Raw genomic sequence first — 12,245 nt, 5'->3', positions numbered from 1 at the left:
AGGTTTCTGCTAAATCTAGTCTCGAGTACTGTTTTTCCTGTTTCAATGCACTGAATCTGGTTTCTTGCAAAGAATTTTCTCTCAGTTATGGGCAGTCAATGGAGAATAGATGAGTGCCTTCAGCCATAGGAGGCTTTGGAGACATCTGTTTTTCCCTTGTATAATTTGTGTTCCACCCTGTCAAAAGTAGGACACATCTGGGGAAGGATGGTAGGGGAAGGCAACATCCAGACCTCCCGGCATATGTGTCTATGTGAATCAGCAGGTTGGTTTGTGCTGATGGAGATGGATGCGAGTTAATAAACCAAGTACATCTTTTTTGGCAGTAGTATTTGAGAGAAAGCATGAGGCTTCTCTCTGAGGAGCTGCAGATCTGGCTGGGCAGAATGGAGAAACCAATCTCAGCATCAAGATGTTTTAAAATGCTAATCAGTTTGTATTCATTACCAAACACCTGCAAATGAAATTAGAGTAACAGTGAAAGAAGCAAAAGTGATGTTGTTAAAATGGTGTGAAAATGAGCAGTCCTGTGCTCTGGGGTGGCACAGCTGCAGAGCAGAGTGGGGCTCAGTGGAGGGGGCTTTGGGATCACCAGGTGCTTGGTAATTCATCTTTCAAATACCATTTCCTTAATGTGTAAGGAACCTAGGGTTTAAACATATACATGGTGCTCCAGCACATTTCAATCTTCTGTACATCTTGTACCTGAGACACAGCTCAAACCTGGTTCAACCCACACGTGGAGTGGTAGGGAAGCATCAGGGTGGACACTGACAGGGACTGATCAGGGTCTCGCACCCATAACATAGAAAGAGATCAGAGCTGAGCCATGAAAGAGCAAAGTGACAGAAGAAAGAATCTGAGGTGATGCTTAGAGGCAAGATGAAGAAGCAGCAGGGATGGCAGCAGTATTTTTGATCGACTTCTATGATTCTGCTTTTGTCTGAAAACAGGTGAAAAGTCTCTGTTATGGAAGCTGCTGGTGTCTTAGGCTGATGGGTGCTCCAGGGGCCGGGCAGCAGCTGAGGCCATGAGCCTGTTGTGTCCCAGCATGAGAGACTTTTTTCTAAGAGGGATGTTCAGGTGGCCTGTTTTCTATGTGTTTTTCACATCAAGACTGGAAGCAAATCGTGGGAAGGCTTTGCTGGTAGCACATCAAGGTCTTAGCATTCTGTGGGGAGCACTGGCTCCTCTTGGCCAAGTGCTGCTCAAGTGGAGGTGGAACTGCAGATCTTACAGCTTACTGAGGTTAAGGCAGTGGTAGGGTTTGACTGGAGTTTCAGATGTTGGGTTCACCTCTCTCTTTCACATGTGTTTGAACTTTGGATTTCCAGCTGTCCTGAAATGGGGTTTGGAACTGCAGGGTGATATCCCACTTTAAATGTTGTTCTGTTAGTACATTCATGCCAGCATAAGGGAAGATTTCTGCCCCAGGAGTGATGTTGAGTTGGCCATCAGTGTTTAGCATATTCCTGTTCAATCTGAGGCTGACTGCTCATTTCTTAACAGAAAAGTTAGAGGAGACAAGTTTTGTTGGAATTTGCTTTTGAAAATGAACTGCAACAGTGGTAGATCCTCTAAAACATTTCAGGGTGTCTGTTGCTCCACTGTCTCAACACTCATTACCCAAGTATCATCCCTTGCAGGCGTCTTCATCCTGGTTTTTATACTGGCAGGAGAGGGTCCTATCCTTCACATAAGCTGTCACCTGATCTGGAAATTGTAACTCAGACAGATGCTCAGCTCCCTGTGATTTCTTCTCTTCAAGTAAATAACATTGTTTGCATATGAAAGAGTGATGTCTGCCTAAGTCTTCTCTTCCAAAAGTACCTGTTTTTTCAACTGCAGCAATTGATGTGGTTGCAGCTGAAAAGTTCCTCTAGTGGCAATTATCACTTGTCCCTTTAAACAAATACTAATTTTAAAATAATTGTAACAGAAAAAAAAGTTACCAATGCTCCTTTAAAATAATTGATCATATTGCCAGTCAAATGGAAATACCTGATTTTATACCTATTTGTCAAAATACGTAACTTCCACATGGTCTTTGGAGTAGAGACACTTTTCCTTTCAGTAGCTCGGGTACAGGTCTGATTCCTCTTTTTACTGTCTAATTAGAAATGCTACTCCCTTCTAAATTATTTCACTGTGTAGAAAAAGTCTTAAGTCTCTTTTCCTCATAACTTCACTTGACCTTGGCACAGCTCTTTCTGCACTGTGTGATATTCTGTGGTTATGGTCTTACTGGCTTTGGTATGACCACTTGCATAGTAAAGACTAATCATTTGAATGAGATCTGTGATGTAAGGCAAGTATTTAAGTTCAGGACTGTTTTGCTGATGGCTCTCCCAAAAACCAGACTTGGGATAAAGCAAATTTCTGAATTTAAGATTTGGTTCAAAGACCTTAATAAATTAACAGGGATAAAGTTTTTTCATCTTAGTTTTACATTTGCCTGCTGTTTGTAAGACGTTACGTGCCATGTTTATATTGAAATGTAACCTATTGCCCTGAAAATTCTTTAATACGAACGGGGTTTTGTATTTTTCAGGTGTTCAAATGAAACAGTATTCAAAAAGGAAGATTTGTTTTGGGCATACAACTTCTGCCCCACCCCATACTCTTGGACAGCACTTCTAGGCCTTATTTTGTACTTGGTTTTCTTTGCACCCGGTAAGCAAATGCTTGTTTTCGCAGTTGTAAAATGCCAAATAGTGAGGCTATGTGTTACATTTCCTTTTGAGTTCAGCCATTAAACTGAGGTTGATCTTTATTCCTAATTCTTAGGGATGGGTCCTATGCCCTGGACCGTCAATTCTGAGATTTACCCACTGTGGGCTAGAAGCACAGGCAATGCCTGCTCCTCTGGGGTCAACTGGGTGTTCAATGTGCTCGTGTCACTGACGTTCCTGCACACAGCTGAGTATCTGACCTACTATGGTAAGAAGCACTGTGCATCTGTGCATGCAGTACTACCATTGGCACATCGATTGCCTAGTGATTCTGAGTCAGTCTGTTGGATTTGCAGTGTTCTCAACCCATCGTGGTTTACTATATCTAGAGATACAACCTGTCTGGATCACAGGGTTTGGTTCAGCTTTCATAAAAAAACATTTCTTTCTGTCTTTACCTGAGAACACAGTTGATTAAAACAGGGGAGATGGGAAAAAAACCCCACCACCCAGTTTTGACTTAGTGAAATATGCTGATTCCTACTTAAGGAGGCAGCATCTGCAAATTTGCAGTTTATGATGGTATCCAAGGCCAGTATCGGATGGTCCTTGCAGAAATAGCTGCGTAAGGTGCTACTGCCCCACTGCCGGCTGTCGATTTTGTCCTGTCTGCTGGAGCCTGTGGAGTTTGTCAGATTACTGCCCAGCCACTCCAGTACAAGTCATTTATATTACATTAAGCTGCTAAGGAGTTGTAATGACCTTCACATCCTTCCAGTACAGAGCCTTTCAGCTCTACTTGTCATTCCTTTGAGTCACCGGTCTAGAGCCACGGGGCAGGTTTGGTGGTGCTTTGGTACCTCCTCTGCCCGCCAAGGCGAGGTGGGTGGTGGAGCAAACGAGCTCTTTCTCACTGCTAATTATCTCCACAGAGGACTTTTAAATTATAATTAGGTGTAGGAGTCACAAGCATTTTTTTAATCCTGAGTAATTATTTTTTGCTTAAATGTCTCATTTTAGGGGTATGTCCTTTGCTGTTAAGATAAATGATGAAAGTTCTCACCTTTCATACCTGATTTGTTTTACTGAGTATGCAGTTATTTAATTGATGTTTATTTTAACAGCAGAAGCACTTGCCTAGAAAAGATGTGTGTTATTTTCCACGTGAAATAAAATTACTTTTGTTAATTTACCTGGTTGTGGAACAATGCCATAAAAGGGCCTTTTCCCTCACCCACAGCCCTGCAGCCCCTCACTGTAAGGATGCCACTCCAACCTTTGCTTTCACACCTTCCTTTGAAATCCACTGCCTGCTGCACCTGGCCCTCCCTCTGCTTGGGGACAGAGAAGAGGTGGGCACGGCTGTAACCGACCGTTTTCTGTTGCAGGAGCCTTCTTCCTCTACGCAGGGTTTGCTGCCTTGGGCCTGATGTTCATCTACGGCTGCCTTCCTGAGACTAAAGGGAAAAAGCTAGAGGAAATCGAATCTCTGTTTGAAAGCAGGCTATGTACATGTGGTATGTCAGATTCTGATGAAGGGAGGTATATCGAGTACATTCGGGTGAAGGGAAGTAATTACCATCTTTCTGACAATGATGCTTCTGATGTGGAATAATTTTCAGCTGCTGATGTATTTAATCATTTAAAAGCCTTCTGGGGGAAAAGCAGCTCTCTGATGACCTCACTGCCCTGCTTCTGGTCTGGTTCTCCTTTCTACTGTCTGGTTAAAAATGCCTTCATATTCAAAAATGCTCCATTTGGGAGAAAATTCAATATACCAGTGTTTTCTTGATAACTGAAAGCCATGGCTTCTAAAAGATTGAATTCTGCAATTACATGATTCACCAAGTGTGCATGACACTGCACCTGCCCAAGGTATTTAGTAGGGTACACGGGACCAAATGAATACCAAAAGCTGTCCCAGATGGTCAGGGGTTGTCCTTATCTTCAATACTGACAAAAGATAAAATAATAGAGTAGCTAATCAGAAAGTAGCCGCCATCTGCCAGACCCCTGTCCCGTAGCAGCCTAGGATAAAGCCCTGCTGCGGGACACGTCAGCTGCTCTCTGGGTAACCATTTAAAACTTTCACTGATAAGGAAAATACAAATATCTGCTGTGTCTGTCAGAGGGAACACTTCCTGAATTTACCTGAAGAGCATTTCCATGTCGATTTCTTTGTGATACCAAGCAGAGAGCTATGCTCGGCTGAGTGGAGGCTCACTAGGGTGGCTTAGGTCTAGATGACGCTGGGTTGTGTAGCCACTGCTGTCCTTGAGTACACGCTACGGTCAAGAGTTGGTGTTTGTGAGAGAAACTGCCAAAATTAACTACATGACAGCAGGGAAACAGAACCAGGGATGTGGCTACACGTGCAAAGGAACTGGTATATATTGCTGAGTACAGTGTAGAGGCTTCAGGTGCGTGGAAAAAACCACAGTTTTTGTTTTCCTTTTTTGCACTCGAATGTTTGGGTTTGTGCCTAGTTTTGAACACAAAATATCATGAGCTGAAAGCAAGAAAAGGATGGGAGAGGTTTTGTGCTGCAAAATGTGCAGTGGTCGTCCCTCCCGCGCCTTTTGCTGGTGAATAATTACGTTGCCTTCAGTTTATCTTCATATGTGCGGAGTAAATGAATCCCAGCACGTTTTTCCTTCAAACGTCCTTGGTCAACCAGTGTCTTGCTGGATCTAAAGAGAAATATGAGCAATGGGCAGAAGCCTGTACCTCATATTAATTGCCTTACTGAAGCATTGCAAAATTGTCAAGAAAATGCCAGGCGCAAAAATCAACTTGGCTGCCTTTAGCATGGTGATGAAAATGTGAATGGTATTTTATCCAGCTGCCATGATTGCTTGCCTTGGCAAATTGAATTTTATGCAGCTACATAAAAATATTACGTTATTTTTTTTCTTGCCCTGTCCTCGCTGCTTTAAGTCTTCAGAGATAGGAGTTTGAAAGCAGCCATGATTCAAACTCTTATCTTTGAAACGTTTGCTTCATGAAAGAATGTAGAAAATCTCCTCTGTCTGTGGGCTGCCTCTCATTTCTTTGGTAAAAATACATTTAGTTTTCATTGTGTAAAGATTAAAGAAGTCGTTGGTTTCATTAGCTTTTACAAATTTGCTTTGTGGGCTCTCCTGGGGTTGAAAAATGTTTTGAATGTGGGATTACTGTCAAAACTGAGACTGGACATTTGGTACTAAATTATTTTTGTTGGATAACTGAGGTTTTGTTGTTGTAAAGAAGTTTGATATCATGTTATCTGACCTTCTAGGGGAGCATTCTCACTCCCCGTCTATTGATGTTCAGCAACTGGGCGTATTTGGTGTTGTTTTCTTTTTTATTTCATTAATCAAAGAAATTTTTGTTTGAAAGAACACATTTTGAAGCAGCCTTCTGTGACTTGACTGGGGCTAAAAGGGGAAAGCATAGGAGACAGAGGGAATTTCAAACAACTCATTACAAAGAGTGGTTTAACCTTGAATATCTCCTTCCCAGTGAGAGGGATGGATTCTCACACCTTCCATCTCGCACCCCTTTGAAGCGCACAATATTCTTGTGCTTGGAAGCATCAGCTGTTGAAAATGCTCTGGTCTCCAGACCTGTCTGCAAATGCACCTGCTGTGCAATGTCTCTGTTAGGCTGTCACCTCTTTGAAACCTTCACCGAAGGTGCAATACTTGAAAGCAGAAAAAGGGATATTTGGCACACATTAGGACAAACTGGTTTCTTCCTGAAACTCAAAAATGTATATTTGAAGAACCTTATTTCATAGACTCATAGAATGGTAGGAGTTGGAAGAGACCTTTAGAGATCATCTAGTCCAAACCCCTGCAGAAGCAGGTTCACCTAGATCAGGTCACATAGGAACATGTCCAGGCGGGTCTTGAAGACCTCCAAGGAAGGAGACTCCACACCCTCCCTGGGCAGCCTGTGCCAGGGCTCCACACAGTGAAATAGTTTTTTCTTATATTTAAATAGAACTTTTTGTATTTCAGCTTCATCCCATTACCCCTTGTCCTGTTCCTAGCTACAATAGAAAAAAGTGATGCCCCAACCTCCTGACACCCACCCTTTAGATATTTATAAATATTAATAAGATCTCCCCTCAGATGTGTAATGCACAACCTGTGCTTGCGGTGTTGATATGTTTCAGTGAGTATTTACTGGCTTTTGAGAACAGGGACTTTGGTTCTGATCCCTCCAACAGCGTAAGCCCATGCTCACCATTACCCCTCTGAAGGTTCCCTTGCTTTTCGTTCAGGAGAGGGGGTGTCCCTCCCACGTCGGGGCTACTAGGAGAGGAAACCTCTGCATTTATTTGGCATAACCAAAGCAAAGTCTCTGGAAAGATCACTGTCACAAGATCAGCCTCTTCTGTTTTACAGGCAGTGCTGGGGCATTTTAGCAGCAGCAGACCATCTCTCTCTGCCAGCCTTGTTTCATGGACGTTCTCAGAAGTGGCCCTCAGTTATGTACAGCGTGGGGCTCGTTTGCTCACACAACAGTCTTACTTGAAAGCACTTTTCTGAAGATTTGCATCCTGTACCCTCTTTCTCGAGGCACAATGATTGAACTTGTAAATTTTATTTGTCATTGAGGGTGCAAAACACATCTGCTTTCTTATTGTCGCTCCCCCTTTCCCTTCTACAGAGTTGGGTTTGAGTCTTCCTTTTAGGATTGCTTTACACCAGGACAACATTCCATACCTTAAGGAACAGTAAACCAAGTACCAAGCGTCATGTGTAATACAAATGAGGTCAAATACTTGAAATTAGTCTTAGGCAATTAGGGTTTTATTTTTAGATCTGTGAACGTTTATAGTGTGTGAAGAAGATTAAATAAAAGTTTCTATATTGCAAAGACGTTTTATATTTGTGCATATTTTAAGTTTTAAGAGATTTTTGCTAAAGGTAGACTTAGTAACATTCCAAGTAAAAGAATAAGGTGTAGATGAATAATTTCTGATGACAGGATTTTAATTTATGAAGTAGCATCAATAGTATGTCTAAGCACAACATTGTTTGATTGAAAGCTTTCTGCAGAAGATATGAAATCGCTTCTTCACAAGCAGTGCACGCTTCTTTCAGGTATTCTGTGCAGCAGGAGTGCTGGAGTGATACTGCTGGCAGAGTGGGGCGTATTGATTATACACAATGATTTAAGAGATTTTAATTCTGGATAATCTCCTGACTCGCCATGTTGACAGCAAGTATCAAAATAAGTCCTGATGCATTTTTAGTCTTTTAAAATTTAATTTACATAGAGGAGTTTGTTCACCGTGTTGAAATTCAAAAGTGTTGAGGAGGGGTTGAGACAATTTGTCACTCGTTACTCCCCCTTGTCACTCTGTTGATCAAAATAGTCTTTTAACAAGAGAAACAAGCCTATTTTCAAAATAGACATAGAAAGCCAGCAAGGCCGTGGGACTCGTGGAGGGCCGAGGTTACATCACTGCACATGCACCTTACCTGGATTGCTCACATAGATGTCACTGCCTTGTGAGTTGCAGTGACAACCCTGTCCAAAATTTGAGGACAAGAGAGGATACATCCCAAGGATCATTGTTCCAACGATGACTTGTTTTTGCATGGGTTGGCAAATGCAGCATTTCACTGGTGTAGGAGTTAGGGTTGAGAGAGAAGAAAGAAATGTTTCAGTAGAGATGGGTGGCCGGAGCCAAAGGAGCAGTCTCTGACTTGTCTCCTGTGTGTGAGAAGGATGGTGGGACCACAGGACTATGCTTGGTGCTGTGGATGAGAATGAGGGGGCTGGCAGACTGAGCAGAAGGCACAAAAGTGCTCCTCTCCTGTGCCTGTGCAGGAGCGAGAAAGCGGGAACAGAGTTTGCAAAGCAAATACTTTTTTCCTTGGTGAAGTCTTTTGCCCTTCTTCGTCACTCAGGTTGAGCACCGTGGAGCTCTGATTTTCAGGGGTTGCTATGGGCCCTGAGCAAGGGCTTTCCCTTCGGCCAGGAGAGTACTGGGTGCAGTTCTACAGGCACACAGTGGGCTGATAAAAGGTAGACCCCTGTACTTCTCAGCTTTATGCCCAGCTTTCTACTTCTCAATGTCAACGCTCTTCTAACATGATCTTCTTGAAATTTCTACTTGTACTTGCCGAAAAGGCTTTGTTAGCTGCACGTCACTGTGTGAGAAAGTGGCAGAGTCTTCACAGCACAGAGATTGTGGGGTAGGAATCATGGCAGAAGAGACAGTTCTGCAAAGCACTTTAAAGAGTAAGATATTTGTGCACTTTTTTTTTCTGAGAGAGTCAACCTAACCAAACCCATTCCTCTGCATTGGGAAGAAAATCGAGCTTTGTGTACCAGGCCAGAAGCAGATAATGCCACAATATGTGCTTTATGGCAAAATGTGTTTTTATTGCGGGTAACATATACAGCTTACATGTAGCTGCTGCCTATAAAGTGACTCAATCGTTCTCTGGATTTTAACAAGTCACATTTTTGTGCAAAACTCTTAGTGGTTTTCTATTGATCTTCATCGCCTTGTATACAGTACAGTTCAGCATAATCCACAAAGTGGTCTAGGTTGTGGCAGTGTTACAAATGTCAGCACAGTAAAATCTAGGTGAACATTGTTAAAGAAATGTTGTTGTTTGTGAAACTGGGGGTTAAAACTCCTTAAAGGCAACTATATATATATAGATTTTAAAGAAAAGGCAGTTCTTATCTATTTTGTGTATGTTTTCATATAGAGAATGAGTTTTTTATGTGCCAATAACCATCACTGTAGTGTTTTGTAAATGGGTGTTAATAGTGTTCCAGAGTTCTGTATATGAGAATAAACTTCAGCCACAATGACCTGTTAGTGTGAACCAGCGGCATGTTTGTATCTCACTGACACCTCTCTTCAGAGGTGCTCGCTCGCCGGCTTCAGTAGAGCTCATTCATACCAGGGGAAGTCTGACCAGCACCAGGCCTCACGAATTACAGGCTTCGTCTGAATCCTGCTTTTTCACATTGTCCCTAGACGGGATGTTACATGTGAATGATCTGGCACATGTAGTTAGAAAGCCTCAGCCCTGCTTCAGTTACGCTCCTCCCTTCTGTTGAGGTACAGTTTGTCAGAATTCGGTTAGGCCTTTCCTGGCATTTGTGTAAAGAAGGGGCGCTCCCGTTAATTGTGAATATCCTCTGCCTGTTTCTAAAGGAAACACCAGTTTCTGGAGTGTTAAAATAAAGGCAAATCTCTCTTGCTGCCTTAAAAATTACATAGACTTTGGAGAGGACTGAATGTATGACCATCGTCGTGACTCCTGCAGGAGAAACTCCCCGGCCCCTCGGCAGGTGTGAGAGATGGTTCTGTGGCACTGGGGTGCCGTGTTCCCACAGGCCCTGCCGGCTGCACCCTGCCAGCCCTCTGAGGCCCAGCGTCTGGGCAGTCCCCGCCATGATAGCTGAAGGGTTATTCGTGGGTATTCTCCATGTGCTCAGTGTCCTGCTCATCCAGGGCATGGCTGGGAAGGGGCACGAGTCACGGCTCCGCTTTCCATCGTGAATCTCACACCGCTGCAAAACCATCAACCCTATCTTTGTGACAAATTCTGTGTGGGATATTGGACATGTTTTTGGAGACCAAACTGACAATCATAACTCCATGTTGAATAATAGGTGCACGTGGTGCCATCCAGCATACTGTAATCCCTGGGTGTGTGTTATGGTGGTCAGTACAAAAGAGAGGGTTGGCAAAACTAGTTGTTGGGTTGTCCCAGTCATTTCTTTAACCATGTCAAACATGTGCCATTTCCTTTTGCAACCAGCCAGGCCTATAATGTATGAAAGTGTTGTACATTTTCTGAAACTTCGGTGATGTAAAATTATTTAACTGACTTCTGATTGCTTTAATGACGTTTGGTCTTTACATAAAAATAAATATCTTCAAAGAATTGTCAGTGCCAGAAGTGTAAATGAACAAAATAAAAGGTGAGATACTTAATAACAGACTCTTTCTCAAAGTTTCCTTGGTTTGGGTTGCCTCTTTGAGATGCAAAATTGCATTTCTCAGCAAAATGAGCTAAAATTACCCATAGACTTGCCTGAAATAGGTGAATGTTAAGACTAACTTTGGTCTTAATATGACATCTTTCAGTTTCTAAGAGCATTTCTGTGATGATGGCACACTGGACAAGTGTCCCCTCCTTCTTGGAGGATTTGTTTGAAGAGCTGAATGCAGCTACACAGACTAGCCCAATGTTCCACCATGGGTTTTCAAAGTCCCCTGCCCAAACACAGACCAGTCTTGTGATGGCAATTTATACCTTCAGACTGGATTATTGACTGGGGAAAGGGCAGAGGTTGCTAGTTTCTAACAGGGAAATGTTCTAACTCTCTGTGTTTTACTAAGGAAATCACTTAAACCAGTTTGATGATGAACAAAGAGCAGCAGAGCTGTGGCCAAGCCGCGCTGGGGCTGCACCAGCTCCACTTCATGGCGCAACTGAGGGACCAAGAGGACGTTGGCCTGGTTACCTCCCTCTACCACAGGTACCACAGTCGAACCCTCAAGAGGTCCAGAGTTTCCTCTGACAGAGCTGTAGCCTTTAGATGCAGGATGCAGAGAGACCAGTGCAGCTGGTGGGGGGATGTGGCAGCAGGAAGCTGGTGGGCAAGCCCGAGTCAGGCAGCACTGATCTCTGGGAAGGGAGAGAGGAGCCATAATCATTGTGTGCTGACAGACCACACTTCTAGGTTTTGGGCTGATAGTGCTTATAAAGGTGACAAGCGGCTACGGTTCAGATTACTTGTCACCAAAACCACATGGCAGCTTTGTGGGATAATGAAAAACTGGTGCCTCTGCTGTCACACACTGTTTTTTTGCTGTCTCCTGTTTCCCTCTGCTCCAGCTGCTATCACAAAACAATTACCGACAGATTGATTTCTACCATCTGCAGAACGGAACTGCAGGCAGTAGCAGCGCTTGCTCCCAAATCTTTGTGAGAATTTTCAGGATCAGAACCCTCCCAGGCATCAAGGCTTGGGTGGTGCTGAATCTGAACCAAAGTCATCCATGCAAATGCTGCGTGGCACAAAGTGCTTTTTTTTCAAGGCTGCTACAGTTAGGAAGAAGGTGGAGAAGTTAAAGGTGAGCTTAAAGGGAAAAAGTCCTTTTTCCCTGATCTTGGTGGTCCCCTACTGAGTTGCTCTGAGCTGGTTGAAGAGACCTGGTGGTGATCATCCCCTGAGCTGGCATCCCTCCAGCCGCTCCCTGCCCACACAGAGCTCCTGCGTGAACGTGCTCAGGCTCTTCAGCTGCTGCAGTTTCACTTGCAGCACATTTGCTTGACCCAGAGAGATTAACACATTCAGTCCATCAAGCAACCAGCTGAAATCCAAGGGGTAATGGTCAGCACGTTTGCCATAGGCAGTTCCACCAGTGTCCCTGGGGGGCTGGTCATTAACTGATCTTCAGGGCAGGTTTTCACTCGCTTCTTGAACTATCTGTGACCCATGTGTGTCTAATTAATGGAGAAGCTCTGCATAGAACTGAGGTTTGAAAGCTTTTGCCCTTTGAGAGTTAACTGCAGAACTACCAGAAATATTTTCTGCATC

The 12,245-nt window shown here is 43.5% G+C and overlaps 1 protein-coding gene across 2 annotated transcripts in view; it reads left to right on the top strand.

The window, feature by feature from the left end:
- The window catches only part of SLC2A13 (solute carrier family 2 member 13), a 152,953-nt gene extending 142,335 nt beyond the window's left edge, over nucleotides 1-10,618 (top strand). The window contains exons 8-11 of one of the 2 annotated variants that reach the window (XM_062018738.1): nucleotides 2,552-2,673; nucleotides 2,788-2,940; nucleotides 4,061-4,189; nucleotides 7,064-10,618. In XM_062018738.1, coding sequence (XP_061874722.1) covers nucleotides 2,552-2,673; nucleotides 2,788-2,940; nucleotides 4,061-4,189; nucleotides 7,064-7,083 — 424 coding nt within the window. In that variant the 3' untranslated portion in view covers nucleotides 7,084-10,618. Of the gene's footprint in view, nucleotides 1-2,551; nucleotides 2,674-2,787; nucleotides 2,941-4,060 lie in introns of both variants that reach the window. The other variant, XM_062018728.1, reaches the window with a different exon arrangement.
- Nucleotides 10,619-12,245: the final 1,627 nt, after the last annotated feature.

The sequence above is a fragment of the Colius striatus genome, chromosome 1 (assembly GCF_028858725.1).
Source record: "Colius striatus isolate bColStr4 chromosome 1, bColStr4.1.hap1, whole genome shotgun sequence".
NCBI lineage: Eukaryota > Metazoa > Chordata > Aves > Coliiformes > Coliidae > Colius > Colius striatus.
Note: the sequence above shows the minus strand (reverse complement) of the source record. Positions and strands in the feature narration are given on the sequence as shown.